Source organism: Macaca mulatta, chromosome 4, assembly GCF_049350105.2.
Source record: "Macaca mulatta isolate MMU2019108-1 chromosome 4, T2T-MMU8v2.0, whole genome shotgun sequence".
Classification (NCBI taxonomy): Eukaryota; Metazoa; Chordata; class Mammalia; order Primates; family Cercopithecidae; genus Macaca; species Macaca mulatta.
Genome location: NC_133409.1, coordinates 152400575 through 152423284, shown reverse-complemented (window position 1 = coordinate 152423284; position 22710 = coordinate 152400575). Strand labels below are relative to the sequence as shown.

General features: G+C 48.5%; 1 protein-coding gene and 1 long non-coding RNA gene across 8 annotated transcripts; both read left to right on the top strand.

Annotated features, from left to right (window-relative positions):
• The first annotated feature begins 204 nt into the window (after nt 1-204).
• ATAT1 (alpha tubulin acetyltransferase 1) lies at nt 205-22710 on the top strand. Of its 7 annotated transcripts, none has more exons than XR_013415969.1 (13): nt 205-323; nt 791-851; nt 967-1058; nt 1184-1244; nt 1365-1478; nt 1661-1762; nt 16271-16316; nt 16431-16499; nt 18064-18135; nt 18658-18901; nt 19424-21855; nt 21948-21990; nt 22351-22710. XR_013415969.1 is itself a non-coding variant. In XM_028846588.2 (13 exons), exons 1-13 carry the CDS (start codon nt 217-219, stop codon nt 22529-22531), a joined length of 1272 nt encoding a protein of 423 aa, XP_028702421.2. In that variant the 5' UTR covers nt 205-216; the 3' UTR covers nt 22532-22710. The 7 variants fall into 7 exon arrangements, 6 of the variants coding, with proteins under 6 accessions (XP_028702421.2, XP_028702423.1, XP_028702422.2 ...); XM_028846588.2 differs by having other exon boundaries at nt 21776-21855; XM_028846590.2 differs by having other exon boundaries at nt 205-604; nt 21776-21855.
• LOC144340510 (uncharacterized) lies at nt 2545-3536 on the top strand. The gene is made up of 2 exons (XR_013416693.1): nt 2545-2680; nt 2815-3536. It is a non-coding gene; the product is annotated as an uncharacterized LOC144340510 (long non-coding RNA).

Genomic DNA, 22710 nt, shown 5'->3' with positions numbered 1-22710 from the left:
CACTCACTGCCGTGGGATGCAGAGATGGGAATGAGTGGCACTGCTAGGGATACAGCTGGTTTGGCAAAAAAAAGGGGGGCCCTGGCAGTTGCCAGGATGCTAGGAGCAGGATCTACAGGCGGGGCTCCTGGAAATAAAGACTCCCAGAGGCAGTGCGGCGAAGGGAGGGGCGGAAGTGACGTCGTGTGGGGCGGGTCCAACCGCGCACAATGGGCCATGGAGTTCCCGTTCGATGTGGACGCGCTGTTCCCGGAGCGGATCACGGTGCTGGACCAGCACCTGAGGCCCCCAGCCCGCCGACCCGGAACCACAACGCCGGCCCGGTGACAGCTCAAACCCACCCCCTGCCCCTTTTCTCCCGGTTCCTCTCCAAACCTGGTCCAGGCACCACGCCCCCTTCTCACTGACTAGTGATCGCTCCTTTTGATGTCCTGGCCTGCCTTTTTGGTGACCTCTGACCCTGGGCCTAGTGGGATTGATCAGCGCTTGGATCTGTGACCTTTCACCCCGGCCCAAAATGTCCCAACCAAAGGATGTGGTTGACCCGGCCTTTCTGCTTCCTCACAATAACCTTAAGGGAGGAGGGAGTGTACCACCTTGAAAGGTGTGACAGAAGTTTGGGTTTCAGAAGCGTGGGGTGGGAAATCAGATTGGGAGACTTCCAGGCAAAGGCAGGGAGCGTTCAGTGTTAAACTTTGGTTGGAGTTGTGGCCCAGGTTCCCAGGACTGACTGCCCAGGACCCGCTAATTCAGTGAGTATCTGACTCTTTTATTTCTTCTCTTTCTCTAGTGTTGATCTACAGCAGCAAATTATGACCATTATAGATGAACTGGGCAAGGCTTCTGCCAAGGTACTGGAGAGGTTTTAGATGGAGTAAAGGGAGGACCTCTGTGGGGATGGTAGATAAGGGAGGCCTGGGTCCTTTGGAGGGACTTGCAGAAAGTCTGACTTAATCTCCCCTGCAGGCCCAGAATCTTTCCGCTCCCATCACTAGTGCATCAAGGATGCAGAGTAACCGCCATGTTGTTTATATTCTCAAAGACAGTTCAGGCCGACCGTGAGTGCCACATTCTCTTCCATCCCATTCTCTTAATTCCTTCCTCCCTCAGCCCTTCCCCCATCTTTGACTATCTCTTACAGATAGTTACCACTAGCCTGTTCATTATTTTCCCCGTTCTACAGGGCTGGAAAAGGAGCCATTATTGGTTTCATCAAAGTTGGATACAAGAAGCTCTTTGTACTGGTGAGTGTTACTGGAAGCCAGGAGTTCGTATACCTTGGTTCTTGAGAACAAAAGTGCTGGAGGTTAGGGGGCAGCAGAGATGCCGGGGGTCCTAAAACATTTTTATTGTTTCTCTCTTAGGATGATCGTGAGGCTCATAATGAGGTAGAACCACTTTGCATCCTGGACTTTTATATCCATGAGTCTGTGCAACGCCATGGCCATGGGCGAGAACTCTTCCAGTATATGTTGCAGGTATCACTTACCTCTTCACTGGTTCATCCAAACTAGGGACTCCTTTGCCATGAGCCCTTCCAGAAGCCCTGCCTCCCACCCCCATATTCCTATGTCCTCCTATTCCCTTCCCAGGCTTCTGGCTTCCTGTTGGCATGCTTTCCCCATACTTCCTCCTACCTTGAGTCTCCTGTTCCCTGCAGAAGGAGCGAGTGGAACCGCACCAACTCGCCATTGACCGACCCTCACAGAAGCTGCTGAAATTCCTGAATAAACACTACAATCTGGAGACCACAGTGCCACAGGTTAGAAGTTTCAGAGAACAGATCCCCACTGAGCATTCCCATTGAATTTATTATTTATGGCAAAGAAGTAGTGACTTATTTCCTATCACATAGGTTTCATTTTCTACAACCAGGCTCTTTGTCTTGTGGTACCATCTCTCATCCTGTAGTGACTTCTTTCTCGTCTATTTTGAGATTTTTTTTTTTTTTTTGAGATGTAGCCTCGCTGTGTCGCCCAGGCTGGAGTGTAGTGGCGCAATCTCAGCTAACTGCAACCTCCACCTCCTGGGTTCAAGCGCTTCTCCTGCCTCAGCCTCCTGAGTAGCTGGTACTACAGGCATCTGCCACCACACCCAGCTAATTTTTGTGTTTTTAGTAGGGACGGGGTTTCACCATATTGGCCAGGCTGGTCGCGAACTCCTAACCTTGTGATCTACCCGCCTTGGCCTCCCAAAATGCTGGGAGTACAGGTGTGAGCCACTGTGTCTTTTTTTTTTTTTTTTTTGAGGCAAAGTCTCCTGCTGTTGCCCAGGCTGGAGTGCTGTGGCAGGATCTTGGCTCACTGCAGCCCAACTTCTGGCTCAAGCGATATTTCTGCCTCAGCCTCCTGAGTAGCTGAGGCTCCAGGCGCGCACCACCATGCCTGGCTAATTTTTTATTTTTTGTAGAGATGAGGTCTCACTATGTTGCACTGGGTGGTCTTGAATTCCTAGGCTCAAGAGATCCACTTGCCTCAGCCTCCCAAAGTACTGGGATTACAGGCCTGAGCCACTGTACCCACAAGTTGTTTCCTACACCAAATTTTTCTTTTTCTTTCCTTCTTTTTTTTTTTTTTTTTTTGGTGCATCACCCAGGCTGGATTGCGGTGGCGCAATCACAGCTCACTGCAATCTCTACCTCCGGGGTTCAAGTGATTCTCATGCCTCAGCCTCCTGAGTAGTAGGGATTACAGGCATGCGCCACCATGCCCAGCTAATTTTTGTATTTTTAGTAGATACAGGGTTTCACCACGCTGGTCAGACTGGTCTTGAACTCATGGCCTCAAGTGATCTGCCCACCTCGGCCTCCCAAAGTGCTGGGATTACAGGCATGAGCCACCGCACCCGACCCTTACCACTTTTTTTTTTTTCTTTTTTTTTTAAGATGGAGTCGCTCTGTCGCCCAGACTGGAGTGCAGTGATGCAATCTCAACTCACTGCAAGCTCCGACTTCCAGGTTCACGCCATCCTCCTGCCTTAACTCCCCCTGTAGCTAGGAGTACAGGCGCCCACCACCACACCCAGCTAATTTTTTGTATTTTTAGTAGAGATTGGGTTTCAGGGTGTTAGCCAGGTTGTCTAGATCTCCTGACCTTATGATTCGCCCACCTCGGCCTCCCAAAGTGCTGTGATTACAGGCGTGAGCCACCGCGCCTGGCCCCTTATGACTAATTTTCAACCCAAATATAACCAGCTCATTTTCACTGCCTTGTTTTCACATAGTCCATTACTCATGTGGTCAGTCAGTATTTATTAAGGGTCCAGAATAATATGCATTCCCTGTCCTCATGGAACTTTGGCCTAATATGGGGAAGGAGGTCTTGTTTATAACTAAGTGCAGCAAAATGTTACTAATGCTACCCATTCATCCAATAAACATCGAGTGCCTAGCAGTGTTCTGGGCACTGGGAATGCTTTACTCAATGAAACAGACAACAGCCTGGGCAACATGGCGAAACCCTGTCTCTACAAAAAATATAGAAAAAAAAATTTAGCCAGGCATGGTGGCACGTGCCTATAGTCCTAGCTACTTGGGAGGCTGAAATGGGAGAATCGCTTGAGCCTGGGAGGCAGAGGTTGTAGTGAGCCACAATTGTGCCACTGCACTACAGCCTGGGCAACAGAGAGAGACCCTGTCTCCAAAAAAAAACAAAAACAAAAGGCCAGGTGCGGTGCGATGGCCCACGCCTGTAATCCCAGCACTTTGGGAGGCTGACGTGGGCAAATACTTGAGGTCAGGAGTTTAAGACCAGCCGGGTCAACATGGTAAAACCCCATCTCTTGGCCGGGCGCGGTGGCTCAAGCCTGTAATCCCAGCACTTTGGGAGGCCGAGATGGGTGGATCATGAGGTCAGGAGATCGAGACCATCCTGGCTAACATGGTGAAACCCCGTCTCTACTAAAAAAAAAAATCCAAAAAAAAACTAGCCGGGCGATGTGGCGGACGCCTGTAGTCCCAGCTACTCGGGAGGCTGAGGCAGGAGAATGGCGTGAACCCGGGAGGCGAAGCTTGCAGTGAGCTGAGATCCGGCCACTGCACTCCAGCCTGGGCGACAGAGTGAGACTCCTTCTCAAAAAAAAAAAAAACCATCTCTATTAAAAATACAAAAATTAGCCGGACACGGTGGCTCACGCCTGTAATCCCAGCACTTTGGGAGGCGGAGGCGGGCGGATCACCTGAGGTCGGGAGTTCGAGACCAGCCTGACCAACATGGAGAAACCCTGTCTCTACTAAAAATATAAAATTGGCTGGACGTGGTGGCACATGCCTATAATCCCAGCTACTAGGGAGGCTGAGGCAGGAGAATCGCTTGAACCTGGGAGGCGAAGGTTGCAGTGAGCCGTGATCGTGCCATTGCACTCTAGCCTGGGCAAACAAGAGTAAAACTCCGTCTGAAAAAAAAAAAAAAAAACAAAAATTAGCGAGACGTGGTGGCGGGTGCCTGTAATCCCAGCTACCCAAGAGGCCGAGGCAGGAGAATTACTCGAACCCAGGAGGCAGAGGTTGCAGTGAGCTGAGATTGCACCACTGCACTCCAGCCTGAGCAACAGAGTGAGATGCCATCTCAAAAAAAAAAAAACCAGGAAAAAGAAAAAGGGCTAGGCATGGTGGCTCACACCTATAATCCCAGCACTTTGGGAGGCCAAGGTAGGTGGATCACCTTATATCAGGAGTTCGAGATCAGCCTGTTCAACATAGTGAAACCCTGTCTCTACTAAAAATATAAAAATTAACTGGGCATGATGGCGTGCGCCTGTAATCCCAGCTACTCAGAAGGCTGAGGCAGGAGAATCGCTTGAACCCCGGAGGCAGAGGTTACAGTGAGCCGAGATCGTGCTGCAGCACTCCAGCCTGGGGGACAAAGCGAGACTCTGTCTTGGAACAAAAAAGAAAAAGAAAGAGACAAAAGTCCCTGTCTTAGTGGTGGAGCTTATATTCTAGCTGGAGAGACAAACATAATAGACAAGAATATGGTTAATAAGTGCTCTGGAAAAATGAGAACAAGTAAGGGTTTGGGAATACTCAGGTGGGCATGGGAGTATGTGGGATTGCAGGTTGAAAGGGGATCATCACTGAGAAAGTGTCATTTGAGCAATAACTGAAAGGAAGTAAGAATAAAAACCAAGGCTGGACGCGGTGGTTTACACCTGCAATCCTAGTACTTAGGGAGGCCGAGGTGGGTGGATCACTTGAGCCCAGGAGTTTGAGACTAGCCTAGGCAACATGGTGAAACCCCATCTCTACGAAAAAACAAAAAAATTAGCCAGGTGTGGTGGCAAGCACCTGTGTTCCCTACTTGGGGGTCTGAGGCAGGAGGATTGCTTAAGCCCAGGTGGCGGCTGCAGTGAGCCGAGATGGTACCACTGCACTCCAGCCTGGGTAACAAAGTGAGACTCTGTCTCAAAAAATAAAAAAAATTAAAAAAAAATAAGAGCCAAGAAATATCTGGAGAGAGAGCATCCCAGACAGAAAGTACCACCAGTGTATGGCTGTGAGGTGGGATGTACCTGAAACAGCAAATGGGCTGTGTCCAGAGCAGCATGAGTGAGTGGAGGAATATGGTAGGAGATGAGATCAGAGAGGTAATGGGGAAGGAAGGGCCTTATAGGCTACTGCAAACACTAGCTTTTATTTTAAGTAAAAAATAAGATCAGGCCAGGGGTGGTGACTCACACCTGTATCCCAGCACTTTGGGAGGCCAAGGTAGGCAGATCACCTGAGGTCTCTACTGAAAATACAAAAATTAGCTGGGTGTGGTGGCAGGTGCCTGTAATCCCAGCTACTTGGGAGTCTGAGGCAGGATAATCACTTGAACAAGGAGGCAGGGGTTGCATTGAGCTGCTGAAATTGTACCACTGCACTCCAGCCTGGGCAACAGAGCAAGACTCCTAAAAAAAAAAAAAAAAGAGCCAGGTGTGGTGTCTTATGCCTGTAATCGCAGCACTTTGGGAGGCCAAGGCGGGTAGATCACAAGGTCAGGAGTTTGAGACCAGCCTAGCCAATATGGTAAAACCCCATCTCTACTAAAAATATAAAAATTAGCTGGGTGTGGTGGTGGGCACCTGTAGTCCCAGCTACTTGGGGGGCTGAGGCAGGAGAATCGTTTGAACCCAGGAGGCAGAGGTTGCAGTGAGCTGAGATCGCACTATTGCACTCCAGTATGGATAACAGAGTGAGACTCCATCAAAGAAAAAAAAAAATCACTTTGGCTGTGATCTTGATTTTTTCTTTTTTAACAAGATCACTTTAGCTGTTAAGAACAGGCAATAGCCAGGCGCAGTGGCTCACATCTGTAATCCTAGCACTTTGGGAGGCAGAGGCGGGTGGATTGCCTGAGGTCAGGACTTCAAGACCAGTCTGGCCAACATGGTGAAACCCTGTCTCTACTAAAAATACAAAAAAAAATTAGCCAGGCATGGTGGTACGCGCCTGTAATCCCAGCTATTCGGGAGACTGAGTCAGGGGAATTGCTTGAACCAAGGAGGTGGAGGTTGCAGTGAGCTGAGATCGCACAGTTGCACTCCAGCCTGGCAACAGAGTAAGACCCTAACAAAAAAAGAAAAAAGAAAGAAAGAAAGAAAGAAAAGGCAATAAGGGAGCAAGAGTAGAAGCAAGTAAACTAATTAGCCAGCAACAATCCTGGTGAAAAATGATGGTGGCTCAGACGAAGGTGGTAGCAGTAGTGAAGGTAAAGAGTGGTCAAATTTTAAATATTTTGAAGGTAAAGCAAGTAAGATTTTCTGACAGATTGTATGTGGAGAAAGAGCACTTTAGGACAACCCCAAAGTCTGAGCAGCTGGAAGAATGAAGTTGCTTTAACTGAGATGGTAGGTAGACCAGCTTTGGAGGAAAATATTAGGAGTGCATTTTTAATATGTTAATTGGAGATGTCTGTGATATGTCCAGGTTTGACTAGACAGTTGGATACTTCCCCAGAGATCAGGGAGGAGGTTTGGGGAGGAGTGTTTTCAGCATACATCTGGTATTTAAAGCAAAGAGACAGGATGTGATCACCATAGAAAGATTACAGATAGAGAAGCTACCCTGGCCGGGCACGGTGGCTCACGCCTGTAATCCCAGCACTTTGGGAAGCCAAGGCGGGTGGATCATGAGGTCAGGAGATCGAGACCATCCTGGCTAACACAGTGAAACCCCATCTCTATTAAAAATACAAAAAAAATTAGCCAGGCGTGGTGGTGGGCGCCTGTAGTCCCAGCTACTCGGGAGGCTGAGGCAGGAGAATGGCGTGAACCTGGGAGGCGGAGCTTGCAGTGAGCTGAGATCTTGCCACTGCACTCCAGCCTGGGCGACAGAGCGAGACTGTCTTGAAAAAAAAAAAAAAAAAAGCTGCCCCTTTGGGCCCTCCCCTTGGGCCCTCTTTAAGAAGTGAGGACCCCCAACTGGCTGCTCTGAAAAGCCATCTTTGCATTGTTCCTGGTTCGGTGTCCTGCTCGTGGCAGCCACCTCCGCCATGCGCTTCCTCTGCTGTCTCACAGTCTGGCAGCTTAATCGACATAGTCCCCAAACTCTTGCTTTCTTCTTAATCCCTTGCATCGGATCACCGCTGTGCTCCACCATGTCAGATGCAGTTGTGGACACAAGCTCCGAGATCACCACCAAGGACTTCAAGAAGTTGTGGAGGAGGCAGAAAGTGGAAGAGATGCCCATGCTAACAGGAACGCTAATGAGGAAAATGGGGAGCAGAAGACTGACAATGAGGTAGATGAAGAAGAGGAACAGGGTGGGGAGAAAGAGAAGGAAGAGGAAGGTGATGGTGAGGAAAAGAACAGAGATGAAAACGAAGCAGCTGAGGCGGTACGGACAAATGGGCAGCTGATGATGATGAAGATGACGATGTTGATCCTAAGCAGCAGAAGGCCGATGAGGATGATTAGACAGCAAAAAAAGAAAAGTTAAACTTTAAATTAAAGCCACTGTGATCTATTCACCCTCCACTTCCCATCTCAGAATCTAAACGTGGTTGCCCTGGAGAGGCCTGCTTGCCCTCCAAAGGCAGTGTCACTGCAGATGACAGGCACTCGCCCCCACCCAACCCAACGCAGAGAATTTGCAACAGAGGAGGAAAAAAGAACCAAAACTTCCAAGGTCTTGCTTTTTTAGAAGTACTTTAAAAAGGAAGTTTGTATTTTTTATTTACATTTTATATTTTTGTACATATTGTTAGGGTCTTTTTCTTATTATTTCTTTGAGATGGAGGCTAGCTCTGTCACCAGGCTGGAGTGCAGTGGTGCGATCTTGGCTCACCGCAAGCTCCGCCTCCCGGGTTCAAGCGATTCTCCTGCCTCAGCCTCCTGAGTAGCAGGGATTACAGGCACCCGCCACCACACCCAACTAATTTTTGTATTTTTAGCAGAGACAGGGTTTCACCAGGTTGGCCAGGATGGTCTCGATCTGACCTTGTGATCCGCCCACCTCGGCCTCCCAAAGTGCTAGAATTACAGGCGTGACCCACCACGCTAGGCCAGGTCAGTCATTTTTAATGATCTCAGATGACCAAGCCAGCCTTTGGAGGGTTCTCTGTCTTACTTCTGACTTTACTTGTGGTATGACCATGCTTATTATAATCTCAAAGGAGGAAAAAAACCTTGCTTAAAAAAGAACAAAAAAAGAGTCTTATTCTGAGCATTCCAGTAGCTTTTTTAGTGTATGTAGTTAGCTGTACCATACACAGTTGGTTTGTGTGAGATGGTTAAAAAGGCCAAAGATAAAATGTTTCATTTATTTGCCTTTTTTGTCTATGAAATAGCTGCTTATTTATTTATTTAGGCCTATTTGATGTATGCGTGAAACAATATTGTCCAACAATAAACTCAAATTTTATTTTGCTGAGTTGTTCTAACAGCAACAAAAAGAAGTGAAGGAAGAGAAGACCAGCAAATGCAACCACAGAGTGACTAGTGAAGTAGATGAAACCTGAGGCCGGGTGTGGTGGCTCACACCTGTAATCCCAGCACTTTGAGAGGCCAAGTCGGGTGGATCACCTGAGGTCAGGAGTTCAAGACCAACATGGTGAAACCCCATCTCTACTAAAAATACAAAATTAGCCAGGCGAGGTGGCTCATGCCTGTAATCCCAGCTACTTGGGAGGCTGAGGCAGGAGAATCACTTGAACCTGGGAGGCGGAGGTTGCAGTGAGCAGAGATCATGCCATTGCACTCCAGCCTGGGTAACAAAAGTGAAACTCCATCTCAAAAAAAAAAAAAAAAAAAAGAAAAGAAAATTGAAAAGTAAGGTGACCTAAAAGGCCACTGAACAAAGTGTTCCCAGGAGGAAGGAATAGTTTACTGGGTCAAATGCTGCTGATCAAGGAGCAAAGAGGTCTGAGAAGTTACTATTGGATTTATCTGCCTTAGGCTATTGATGATCTTGATGAGCAGTTTTGGTGCAGCGGTGTGTGCAAGCCTGGACGCAGTGGGTCTTGTAGACTGAGAAGCTAGGAATGCAGCAAGAATAAGCCACTTTTTTAAATCCTGCTTTAAGAGGAATAGAAATAGAGCAAGAGCTGGAGGGTGAAGTGAATCAAAAGAGTTGATCCTTTTCAGATGGGAGAACAAATAGCATTAGAATGATTCAATAGAGAAAAATATTATTATTATGTCAGAGGAAGTGGGGAGAACTGTTGAAGTGATGTCATTGAGTGGGCAGGAGGGGTTGGGATTTGGTTGACAAGTTAGCCTTGGATAGGAACATGGACAATTAATCCATTGTAACATGATTTGATAGACGTGATTACAGAGGAGGCAAAAGGACATGGATTTGAGTGCTACCTTGGGCTGGGGGTTGGGTAAAGAAAGACGACATGTCTAATCTTAAAGGGCAAGTGTTTGTCAGGTGGACAAAAGGCTAAGGTGCCTTTTACGTAGAGAACTGGCATGAATAACGGCAGAAAGGTATTAAACTACCTTTCAGGCCAGGCACGGTAGCTCACGCCTGTAATCCCAGCACTTTGGGAGGCTGAGGCAGGTGGATCATGAGGTCAGAAGATTGAGACCATCCTGGCTAACACAGTGAAACCCCATCTCTACTAAAAATACAAAAAATATTAGCTGGGCCTGGTGGCGGGTGCTTGTAGTCCCAGCTACTCTGAGGCTGAGGCAGGAGAATGGGGTGAACTTGGGAGGCGGAGCTTGCAGTGAGCCGAGATCGCGCGACTGCACTCCAGCCTGGGCGACAAGAGTGAGATGCTGTCTCAAAATAAGTAAGTAAATAAATAAAAATAAACCACCTTTCAGGGTACTACAAGCAGTATGGTGCGGTTGGAGTGCTAAGCATGTGCTTGTTGGGGGAGGATGGGGATGGGTTGGTAGACATCACAGCAAGGTCAAGGCAAGGGATAGGCAGGGTCTTCCTACAGTATATTTTTCCATTAAGAGGCAGCAGAGAGCAGTGGAAGGAGCACAGTATTTTTTTTTTTTTTTTTTTGAGACGGAGTCTCACTCTGTTGCCCAGGCTGGAGTGCAGTGGCGCAATCTCGGCTCACTGGAACCTCTGCATCCTGGGTTCAGGCAATTTTCTTGCCTCAGCCTCTTGAGTAGTTGGGATTACAGGCGCCCACCACCACACCTGGCTAATTTTTGTGTTGATGAGGTTTCGCCATGTTGACCAGATGTCTCTAACTTCTGACCTGAAGTGATCCGCCCACCTCGGTCTCCCAAAGTGCTACGATTACAGCCATGAGCTGCCACACCTGGCCCTGGAGCACAATATTTGATATGAAACACATTACCCAGTTAACATGTAAGGCCAGAGCAGTGTAGAGTGTAAATAACAACTCATATTTCATGGGCTCTATGTGATATCTATATGCATCATCTCAGTGGATTCTTGCACATCTTTTTGAGGTGGGTACTATTATTAAACCTATTTTGGGTTTATGCAAATTAGTGACTTAACCAAATTCACACAGCCAGTAAATAGTAGAGTCCACATTTGAACCCATAGCCATTTGCACCCAGTGAACTTTTTTTTTTTTTTCTTTCTGAGGCAAGGTCTTGCTCTATTGCCTAGGCTGGAGTGCAGTGGCAATATCATGGCTCACTGCAGTCTCTACCTCCTAAGCTCAAGAGATCTTCCCTACCAGCCTGGCCAACATGGCGAAACCCCATCTCTATTAAAAATACAAAAATTAGCTGGGTGTGGTGGCATGTGACTATAATCCCAGCTACTCAGGAGGCTGAGACAGGAGAAGAGCTTGAACCTGGGAGGTGGAGGTTGCAGGGAGCCAAGATTACACCATCGCACTCCAGCTTGGGCGATTCTGTGTTTAAAAAAAAAAAAAAAAAGGCCGTACACAGTGGCTCGCCCCTGTAACCCCAGCACTTTGGAAGGTCAAGGTGGGCGGATCATGAAGTCAAGAGATCAAGACCATCCTGGCCAACATGGTGAAACCCTGTCTCTACTAAAAATATAAAAATTAGCTGGGTGTGGCGGCGCATGCCTGTAGTCCCAGCTACTCAGAAGGCTAAGGCAGAAGAATTGCTTGAACCCAGGAGGTGGAGGTTGCAGTGAGCTGAGATCTTGCCACTGCAGTCCAGCCTGGCAACAGAGCAAGACTCCGTCTCAAAAAAAAAGAGATCTTCCCACCTCAGCCTCCCAAGTAGCTGAGACTACAGGTGTGAGCCACCATGCCTGGATTTTTTTTTTTTTTTTTTTTTGAGACAGAGTCTCGCTCTGTTGCCCAGGCTGGAGTGCAGTGGCGCGATCTTGGCTCACTGCAAGCTCCGCCTCCCAGGTTCACGCCATTCTGCTGCCTCAGCCTCCCAAGTAGCTGGTACTACAGGCACCCGCCACCACGCCTGGCTAATTTTTTGTATTTTTAGTAGAGATGGGGTTTCACCATGTTAGCCAGGATGGTCTCAATCTCCTGACCTCGTGATCCGCCTGCCTTGGCCTCCCAAAGTGCTGGGATTATAGGCATGAGCCACTGCGCCCAGCTCATGCATGGCTAATTTTTAAAAATATTTTTGTAGAGATGAGGTCTTGCTATATTGCCCAGGCTGGTCTTGAACTCCTGGGCTCAAGCTATCCACATGAGCCACCATGCCCAGCCCCCAGTAAACTTTTTTTTTTTTGAGATGGAGTCTCACCTGTCACCCAGGCTGAAGTGCAGTGGTGCAGTCTCAGCTCACTACAGCCTCTCCCTCCTGGGGTCAATCGATTCTCCTGCCTCAGCCTCCTGAGTAACTAAGATTACAGGCGTACGCCACCATGCCCAGCTAATTTTTGTATTTTTAGTAGAGACAGGGTCTCGAACTCCTGACCTCAAGTGATCCACCCACCTTGGCCTCCCAAAGTGTTGGGATTACAGGCGTGATCCACTGCACCCGGCCCCAAGTAAACTCTTAATGACTACACTATTTTCCTGGCTGAAACACTGCAACTGGAATCAGAAGTCTGAAAGTTGAGGCCCAGCCCTGCCACTTGTACCTACTTGGCATTGGCCAAGCGAAGCCATGTCTCCAAGGCTGTATTTCCCCCCATCTTTCTTTTTTTTCTTTTTTTTTGAGATGGAGTCTCACTCTGTCGCCCATTCTGGAGTGCAGTGGCGCAATCTCGGCTCACTGCAAGCTCCACCTCCTGGGTTCACACCATTCTCCTGCCTCAGCCTCCCAAGTAACTGGGACTACAGGTGCCCGCCACCATGCCTGGGTAATGTTTTTTTTTGTATTTTTAGTAGAGACGGGGTTTCACCGTGTTAACCAGGATGGTCTCGATCTCCTGACCTCGTGATCCACCTGCCTCGCCCTCCCAAAGTGCTGGAATTACAGGCGTGAGCCACCACGCCTGGCCTGTCTTTTCACTTTCTTAGTGAAAAATGAAGCATTAGATTTTTTTTTTTTTTTTTTTTTTTTTTTTTGAGACGGAGTCTCGCTCTGTCGCCCAGGCTGGATGGAGTGCAGTGGCCGGATCTCAGCTCACTACAAGCTCCGCCTCCCGGGTTCACGCTATTCTCCTGCCTCAGCCTCCCGAGTAGCTGGGACTACAGGCGCCCGCCACCTCGCCCGGCTAATTTTTTTGGTATTTTTAGTAGAGACGGGGTTTCACCGTGTTAGCCAGGATGGTCTCGATCTCCTGACCTTGTGATCCGCCCGTCTCGGCCTCCCAAAGAGCTGTGATTACAGGCGTGAGCCACCGCGCCCGGCCTTTTTTTTATTTTTTTTTATTTTTATTTTTTTTGAGACATAGTCTCACTTTGTCTCCCAGGCTGGAGTACAGTGGCACGATCTCAGCTCACCGCAACCTCCACCTCCTGGGTTCAAGTGATTCTTCTGCCTCAGCCTCCTGAGTAGCTCGGACTACAGGTGTGCACCACCATACCCGGCTGATTTTTGTATTTGTAGTAGAGACGGGGTTTCGCCATGTTGGCCAGGCTGGTCTTGAACTCCTGAAATATTTTTATTTTGATGGAGTACAGTTTATCTTTTTCTTTTGTTTCTTGTGTATTGGTGTCATATTTAAGAAACTTGCCAGCCGGGCGCGGTGGCTCACGCCTGTAATCCCAGCACTTTGGGAGGCTGAGACGGGCGGATCACGAGGTCAGGAGATCGAGACCATCCTGGCTAACACGGTGAAACCCTGTCTCTACTAAAAATAGAAAAAAATTAGCTGGGCGTAGTGGCCGGCGCCTGTAGCCCAGCTACTCGGGAGGCTGAGGCAGGAGAATGGCGTGAACCTGGAGGCGGAGCTTGCAGTGAGCCGAGATCGCGCCACCGCACTCCAGCCTGGGTGACTGAGCAAGACGCCATCTCAAAAAAAGAAAAAAAAAAAAAAACCTGCCAACTGGGTGCAGTGGCTCACGCCTGTAATCCCAACAGTTTAGGAGGCCGAGGTGGGCGGATCATGAGGTCAAGAGATCAAGACCGTCCTGGCCAACATGCTAAAACCGCGTCTCTACTAAAAGTACAAAAAATTAGCTGGGCTTGGTGGCGCACACCTGTAGTCCCAGCTACTTAGGAGGCTGAGGCAGGAGAATCGCTTGAACCTGGGAGGCGGAGGTTGCAGTGAGCCAAGATTGTGTCACTGCACTCCAACCTGGCGACAGAACAAGACTCCATCTAAAACAACAAAAAAAGAAACTTGCCTAATCCAAGGTCAAGAAGACTTTCCCCTGTTTCATTCTAATAATTCATAATTTTAGCTTTTATTTATTTTATTTATTTATTTATTTGAGATGGAGTCTCACTCTGTGGCCCAGGCTGGAGTGCAGTGGCATATCTCAGGCTCACTGCAACCTCCGCCTCCCAGGCTCAAGCGATTCTCATGCCTGAGCCTCCTGAGTAGCTGGAATTACAGGCATGCGCCACCACACCCGGCTAATTTTTGTATTTTTAGTAGAGATGGGGTTTCACCATGTTGGCCAGGCTGGTCTCAGACTTCTGACCTCATGATCCACCCACCTCGGCCTCTCAAAGTGCTGGAATTACAGACATGCCACTGCACCTGGCCAGTTTTAGCTTTTACATTTAGGTCTTTGATCTCTTGAGTTAGTTTTTGCCTATGGTATGAGGTGTAGAGATCAAAATAAATAATCTTGCACATGGATATTCAGTTGTCCAAGCACCACTCGTTGAAGAGGCTGTTCTTTTCCCATTGAATTGTCTTGGCACCCTTGTCAAAAGTCAATTGACCAGAGATATATGGGTTTATTTCTGGATTCTCAATCCATTCTTTTGATCAATATGTTGATCCTTAGGCCACTACCACAGTTTTGATTACCATAATTTTGTAGTAAGTTTTGAAATCAGGAAGTGTCAATTCTCCAGCTTTGGTTTCTCTTTTTCTTTTTTGAGACAGGGTCTCACTCTGTCACCCAGGGTAGAGTGCAGTGCAGTGGAGCAATCTCGGTTCACTGCAACCTCTAGCAATCCTTCTACCCCAGCCCCTTGAGCAGCTGGAACCACAGGCATGCGCTACCAGTTCTGGCTAGTTTTTGTATTTTTGGTAGAGATGGGGCTTCACCATGTTTTGCAGGCTGGTCGCAAACTCCTGAATTCAAGCAATCTGCCTGCCTTGGCCTCCCAAAGTGCTGGGATTACAGGTGTGAGCCACCATGCCCAGTCTGTTCTTTTTCAAGATTGCTTTGGCTATTTGAGGTCCTTTGCAATTTCTTGTGAACTTTAGGATCAGCCTTTTGGGGTCTGAGTTTTTTATTGAGTCTATTATCAAAGACAAGAAGGTTGGCTTTTGTTCCTCCTCCTATGATTTTCCTAACACAGGTTTCTGTACCTAAGTATGTGCTGAGTGGCCAGCAGACAGCTATACAGTCATGTGCTTATCGTGACATTTCAGTCAGTGGCAGACTGCGTATGTAACAATGGCCCCATAAGATGATAATACCGTATTTTTACTGTACCTTTTTATTTTTTTTTTGAGATGAAGTCTCGCTCAGTCGCCTGGGTTGTAGTGGCACGATCTCAGCTCACTGCAACCTCCGCCTCCAGGGTTCAAACGATTCTCCTGCCTCAGCCTCCCAAGTAGCTGGGATTACAGGCGGGCACCACTACGCCCAGCTAATTTTTGTATTTTTAGTAGAGACAGGCTTTCACCACATTGGTTGGCCAGGATGGTCTTGATCTCTTGACTTCGTTATCCGCCCGCCTCAGCCTCCCAAAGTGCTGGGATTACAGGCGTGAGCCACCACGCCTGGCCTTTACTGTACCTTTTCTATGTTTAGGTAAGTATAGATACATCTGCTGAACCATTATGTTAGAATTGCCTACAGCTGGCTAACCATGGTAGCTCATGTCTATAATCCCAGGACTTTGGGAGGCTGAGGCAGAAGGATCGCATGAGCCCAGGAGTTTGAGACCGGCCTGGGCAACATAGTGAGACCCCCATCTCTACAAAAAGTTTAAAAAAAAAATAGTAGCCAGATGTGGTGGCATGCATCTGTGGTCCTAGCTACTCGGGAGGCTGAGGTGGGAGAATCATTTAAGCCCAGGTTGATGCTGCAGTGAGCTGTGATGGCACCACCGCACTCCAGCCTAGGCAACACAGTGAGACCCTGCCTCTCAAAAAAAAAAAAAAATTGCCTCCAGCATTCAGTATAGTAACATGCTGTACAGGTTTGTAGCCTAGGAGCAATAGGCTGTACAACATCGTCTGGGTGTGTTGTAGGCTGTAGTGTCTAGATTTATGTAAGTACACTCTGTGATGTTCACACAATGAAATCACCCAATGACGTATTTCTCAGAATGTATCTCCATCGTTAAGTGATGCTGATTATATTTTGTTTGTTTCATCTTCTAGGTGAACAACTTTGTGATCTTTGAAGGCTTCTTTGCCCATCAACATCGTAAGTTTTCTCACCTTTTGTTGGTCATGTAGTCGGGGTGAGGGAAAGGAAAGAGCTGGACTCTTGGTCCTGCCGGCCCCTCACTGAGGGACCCCGCCGCTTCCTTCCTCACAGGGCCCCCTGCTCCCTCTCTGAGGGCAACTCGACACTCTCGTGCTGCTGCAGTCGATCCCACGCCCACTGGTAAAGCCTGTATTGAAGGGGTGGAACTGTAGTGCAGTGATGGCTACTTAATCTAGACACCACGGGGTACAGTGCCATCTGTGGGCAATTTGGGAAAATTCTAAAGCAACCCAAGTCTCCAGCAGTCATGCCTGTTTGCCTTTGCCCTCATGGGAGCTCAGTGCATTTTATATTTGGCAAGACTTTTAACTAAGCAAGCTCACTGGGAGCCTGTTTGACAACTGATATCAATGGACCCTCTTGCTAGTTCAGATCCATCAACATAGGCCAGAGTCAGGCTCCTTTGTAAACCCCAGGCTTCTGTCAGCCAATGAGGGACATGCTGGTGCAAACAGCCCTTCCATATGCAGTCAAATAGTGACACAAATGGCCCAAAATTTAAATGTTAGTTTTAGAAGATAACACTCAGAATTTATAACATTTCCAACCAGATAATGAAATTGATATGGAGAAACCAAACCTCAGAGGCACTAAAATGCTGTCCAGATTCCCCATCCCATACACACACACACACAGGCACATACTTACTGACAGTCGGAGCCCCACTCCTTCCTCTTCCTCACCACCTCCACCTTACCAACTTCTGACGGCCGTACAGTGCTTGCTTGCACAGAAGAGCCCCCTTCCTGGGCTGGCTCTGTGGCCAGGAATGGGAGTAACCACCATCCAAAGAACAGTCTGTAACCAGCTATGAACATCACAGTGTCAGGCACTGAGAGGCACCTCAACTCGCTTTGGTTTCCAAGGCTTCTCCCATTTAACTCATGCAGAACCACAGGCTGTGAAACAGAGTGAGGGCCAACAAGGATGGTGAGGACTCAGGCCTGCAGGGGAGGGTGCTGTGGATAAAGCTTAAGTGAATTTGCTGAGAAGTCTTTCATTTGCCACACATACATGGTAGAGAATCTCTTGAGAGGGAAAGCCGGGAGCAAGCAGAAAAGTGAGGAGGGGGAGGCTGAACTTTGGACATAATGTCAGCCTCCTGTTTACTCTGATAGCTCCTTTTCAGATGCCCATATTTATTTTCTCCTCATCCTTTTTTTTTTTTAACCTAATAAAACTTCAGTCTCTTCCCATTTTCGTATAGGAAGGAGAGATTCTGGCCTCCTTCCAAACCTCCCTTGAACTCTCCAGAGCAATTCCTGATTAACCAAGGGCTTTGTCCATCTCATCCAGAGGAACCCAGGGTCCTTGTTGGCCCGGCTGGGACCATTCCACTGCCCCAGAATCCCAGGGGGCCGTGACAGCACCCACTGACAGTAAGAGCTTGCTCCCCTTTGCTGCCCTTCTCCTGCATCTCCCAGGCCCCCAGAGTCTCCCCTTAGATCTTTCTCCCTAGCTCTGTGTTTGGCCTACTCCTTCTGGCTCTCCTCAAAAGTGTTCCACATTCCCCTCAAATTCCCTTTTGGTGTGCTGGCATTGCCACGGTGCTGCTCCTGCAAGTTCCCAGGAGGAACTATGGTGTCAGGGAGCACAAGTTTGGGGTTGTGGGCTAGTGGCTGGGAGGAGGGGTGCAAAGTATGTCTTCTTACACTTACCCTGTCTGTGTCCCCTCCACTACCAGCTCCAGCAAGGAAGCTGCCACCCAAGAGAGCAGAGGGAGACATCAAGCCATACTCCTCTAGTGACCGAGAATGTAAGAGGGGCAAGGGTTGGGTGTCTGGGCCTGGGAGACCTTAAACAAGGGAAGAGAATGTTCAGGGGACCCAGGGGAAGGATTCGTTCTTTCTAAAGACTCAGATTTCTTGGGCCAGGTGTGGTGGCTCATGCCTGTAATCCCAGCACTTTGAGAGGCCAAGGCGGGCAGATTGCCTGAGTCCAGGAGTTCAAGAACAGCCTGGCCAACATGGTGAAACCCCATCTCTACTAAAAATATAAAAATTAGCTGGGCGCGATGGCACGTGCCTGTAATCCCAGCTACTTGGGAGGCTGAGGCAGGAGAATGGCTTGAATCTGGGAGGCAGAAGTTGCAGTGAGCCAAGATTGTGCCACTGCACTCCAGCTTGGGTGACAGAGCGAGACTCCGTCTCAAAAAAGAAAAAAAATAAAAAGACTCAGATTTCTCTTTTTTTGTACCCAAACCTTTACTGTCATGACCCTCTGTCTTCCCTCTTTTTTCTTCTTTTTCTGTCTTGCTCTTCATTCTCCCTGTCCCCAGTTCTGAAGGTAGCTGTGGAGCCTCCTTGGCCCCTAAACAGGGCCCCTCGCCGTGCCACACCTCCAGCCCACCCACCCCCCCGATCCAGCAGCCTGGGAAACTCACCAGAACGAGGTCCCCTCCGCCCCTTTGTGCCAGAGCAGGAGCTGCTGCGTTCCTTGCGCCTCTGCCCCCCACACCCTACCGCCCGCCTTCTGCTGGCTGCCGACCCTGGGGGCAGCCCAGCCCAACGGCGTCGTACCAGGTAATAGGAGTTGAAGGGGTAAGGAGCCTCACAGCTATCAAAGAGGATGTTAGAAATGACAAAGGTTAATTTGAATCCATCAGAGAGATGGATCAGTAAGATGGGTGGATTGGGGAGGTCCTGAAACCTTTCACGAAAAATATTTGTGCAAGTGATCTGGGAAAAAAACACAGTGAAGGAGCAGAATAGGACCTTATATGGAGCCTAGGGACCCTGGCTTTAATGTGAAAGTTATGTGGAACAGTAGGAAGAACACCGAGATCCGTCGAGTTGGGGGAACGGAGCCTTCTAAGATTGGGGAAATCTTTGCTTAATACTTGCTGGGGAAGGGGCAGTGCCTGACACAGAGTGGGGAGCCACTGGCTTGTGTGCCAAGAGTCCATCGCAGCAGGCTGGGAGTGGGCATTTCCTTTATTTCTCTCCCTAGCTTTCTCTTCACCTCTGACTTCTCTGTTTTTCTCTCCCCCCCTCCCCCGCCCATTTCTCCTCTCCCTTCCTCCCATCCATAACATCCTTCCACAGCTCCCTTCCCCGCTCTGAGGAGAGTCGATACTGACAGCTACCCTCTCCCTTCCCTGGGAGACCTGGGGTGGGCAGAGACCCCCTCCCTGAGAACCTCACACCTACTCTTCCATTGCATCCTGTAGGACCCAGTGGAACCTGACAGAGCCCACAGGATTCCCTCTTCTACTTTCTTAGACAATAGGGATGTCAGGGTCTCAAATTGCCTAACACTTTGTAGCTTTTCTTACCACAAAAGCACCCCTTCTGTCCTAACTTGGGCTCTGAATACTTTCCCCACAGACAGCCTGATCTGTTGCCAGACCTCTTGGTTGGATGGCTCATACATTTATCTAGAGAAGCACACTCTTGCTTGCTGTCAAACTTCAGAACACCATAGAAGGTCTAAGGGCGTCCTGTGTCAGGGAAACTTTTTAAGGAATTTCATCCATGGGATAAACCCCATATTCCCTCTAGTGTCTACGGGTGGCTCTAATACTGCTTTGTGCTGCCTGCCACACTTGCCCTTTGAGCCTGTGAATGGCCGCCAGTGAGCAAGCTCTGCTTCAGAGCAGTCTAGTTAGGTAGAACAGGGACTTACCAGCTTCCCAAAGGGATCTACTCAACATTGCCAAACTCTTCATTTCCACACTTTGTGTAGGTGTCAGGGAACCCCAAACTGGTATTGCTTTGGGGTCTCTAAAGGAGACTGGCTGACACCACCATTTCCCCCAGATCCAGATTCTCTGAGGGAAGTTGTTTCTTGAGAGTAGATCCAGAGTCTCAAGGATCTGTTAGATCCTGGAATCCCGTCTTGCATCCATCCCTCCCTGGTAGCTAGATGCCGATATACTCCTGTCTTGTGAGATTGTCGAGATGAGATGGGGGACCACTCTTCCTCTGTCCTTCCTCTCTCCTTTTCTCCATAGCAAGGATGACCTTCCCTGCTCCATGCCCAGAGTATAGCTAGATCCCTTCCCCTCCCTACCCTCTGAATGTGTGCTAGATCAGGTACCCCACTGTGTTTCCTGAAATCCTTGGGAGCCGGATCTCCCCTTCTCCCCTACTCACTCTTCCCTTTTCTTCTCCCTCTCAGTGTTGTCTGAATAAAGTGTGAATTCTTTTGTGTTTTCTAAATTGACATTTTCAATGAAAAAAAGAATCACAAAAAAAAAAGTTGTCAGCCTCATTTGTGCGTCACCCCTTATTTTCCTGGGACCTCAGGACCTCCGTCCCTCTCATTTCTAGATCTGCACATCTTTTACCCAGGAGCCTCAGAGCTCCCGGGTCTGGTGTCTGCCTATCCCCATCTGCACTGTTAGTCCTCCTGCAGATTCTGTGTCTCCTTTCATGTAGGTGCTGGATCCCTGTGTGTGGGCTTCTGTATCTACTCCCTCATTCCCTCCAGGAACCTCCAGCTCTCCCCAGTGACTTCTACCCTTTACTCTGGGCCAGGCTTTGCCGAGATGTCAACATCTCTGGATCCACTAATTACCTCCTGCCTACTGTATTCCTCTTCCCTCTCTGATTACTGCTCCACTAAACTGCTGGATCTCTCTCAAGACAAACCCTTACCTCCACTGAGAGTGTAACACAATCTGTCACCCTATTTACAGAGGCCCCCTTCCTTTTCCTCCTAAATTCAAAATTCAGCTTGTCACTTCCTATTTCCCTCTGGTCTAAGGAATCTTTTTTTTTTTTTTTTTTTTTTTTTGAGATGGAGTCTTGCTCTGTTGCCAGACTGGAGTGCAGTGGCACAATCTTGGCTCATGCAACCTCTACCTCCTGGGTTCAAGCGATTCTCCTGCCTCAGCCTCCCGAGTAGCTGGGATTACAGGAGTGCACCACTCTGCCCAGCTAGTTTTTGTATTTTTAGTAGAGACGGGGTTTCACCATGTTGGCCAGGATGGTCTTGATCTCCTGATCGCGTGATCCGCCTGCCTTGGCCTCCCAAAGTGCTGGGATTACAGGCATAAGCCACTGCACCCAGCCTGGTCTAAGGAATCTTATACTTAAGGTAACCCTGTTTTCCAAACCAAACACCAGAGTACCTGATCCAACACATTTTTGACCACATGTGAGTCTATTCTTATGACATGATTTGGATCATACCTAGCCATATATTTAACACATTACATCAACTAGAAAGAATAGAGCAATAAATCAGAAGCACTCCAGAAAATCCTGGGTATAAAATCAACTTCCCCTGCCCTTTTCTGGGACACAGCTTTGATTAAAACCCGTTAGGAATGATAATTACCCCCTTCTCTTTGTTCCTGTGCTATTCCCTTTACTCCTCTCCTCTGATTCTTACATACCCACCCATTTTTCATCCAGTAGCCTCCTTCCCATCATCTCCCATTTCTTCTACAGGGGGACTCCCCCAGGTCTGGTAGCCCAAAGCTGCTGCTACAGCCGCCATGGGGGGGTGAATTCCTCATCCCCCAATACAGGTAAGTATTTACTCCTCCCTACCCTCAAATCAAGTAGGCCGCATTCACTATCTACTCCTGCCTTCCCATTCACATGCCTGGTATTTCCACAGGCAACCAAGACTCCAAGCAGGGAGAACAGGAAACAAAGAATAGGTGAGGTCTAAACCCCTCCCCTAACAGCCTCCCACCACCATCTGACTCCCTAACATCACTCTTAGCCACTTCATTGCCTACTCCTAAATCTTACTGTATTAACTGGACACCAGCTCCTCCCACAATTCCTTCCACCTTACATCCTGCAAGCCCCTTTCCCCCACAGGTTCAACTCTGGCACTTCCCTTTGGAATACAGGTTCTCTGGGAGGTTTTAAATTTGGACATAGCACTAATGGTTCCAGCCTCATACCCATCATGTGTCCTACATTAAAACTTGCCCCGAGACCTTGAAGAGTCTGTAATCTTAATTTCCTCTTTAGTATTCCTATAACCCAGTCTCCATCTCCCCACCTACCAGGTCTGCCAGTGAGGAGCAGGCCTTGTCACAGGACGGGTCTGGGGAGAAGCCTGTGCACACAGCTCCTCCACAGGCCCCGGCCCCGGCCCCACCAGCCCAGTCCTGGACAGTGGGTGGGGACATACTCAACGCCAGGTTCATTCGAAACCTGCAGGAACGTCGCAGCACCAGGCCTTGGTGACCGCAGCCCCGTCCCATTATCTTCAAAGTGTTATTTCTCCCTCACTACAGGAAAGAGCCAAAGCCCAACCCTCATAACAGATGGATTCATTCATTCATTCATTCATTCAGCAGCCTTATCAGATTCAAGTCATTTGTATCTTTTAACCAGACCAATAAAAGTATTTATTTTTATCACAA

Excerpts from the sequence above, each read along its gene's own strand:
- ATAT1 (XM_028846588.2), top strand. The coding sequence starts at position 217 with ATGGAGTTCCCGTTCGATGTGGACGCGCTGTTCCCGGAGCGGATCACG. Across the intron at positions 16,500-18,063 it reads AGTCGATCCCACGCCCACTG|CTCCAGCAAGGAAGCTGCCA; the intron begins GTAAAGCCTGTA and ends CTCCACTACCAG. Across the intron at positions 21,856-21,947 it reads TTCCTCATCCCCCAATACAG|GCAACCAAGACTCCAAGCAG; the intron begins GTAAGTATTTAC and ends GTATTTCCACAG.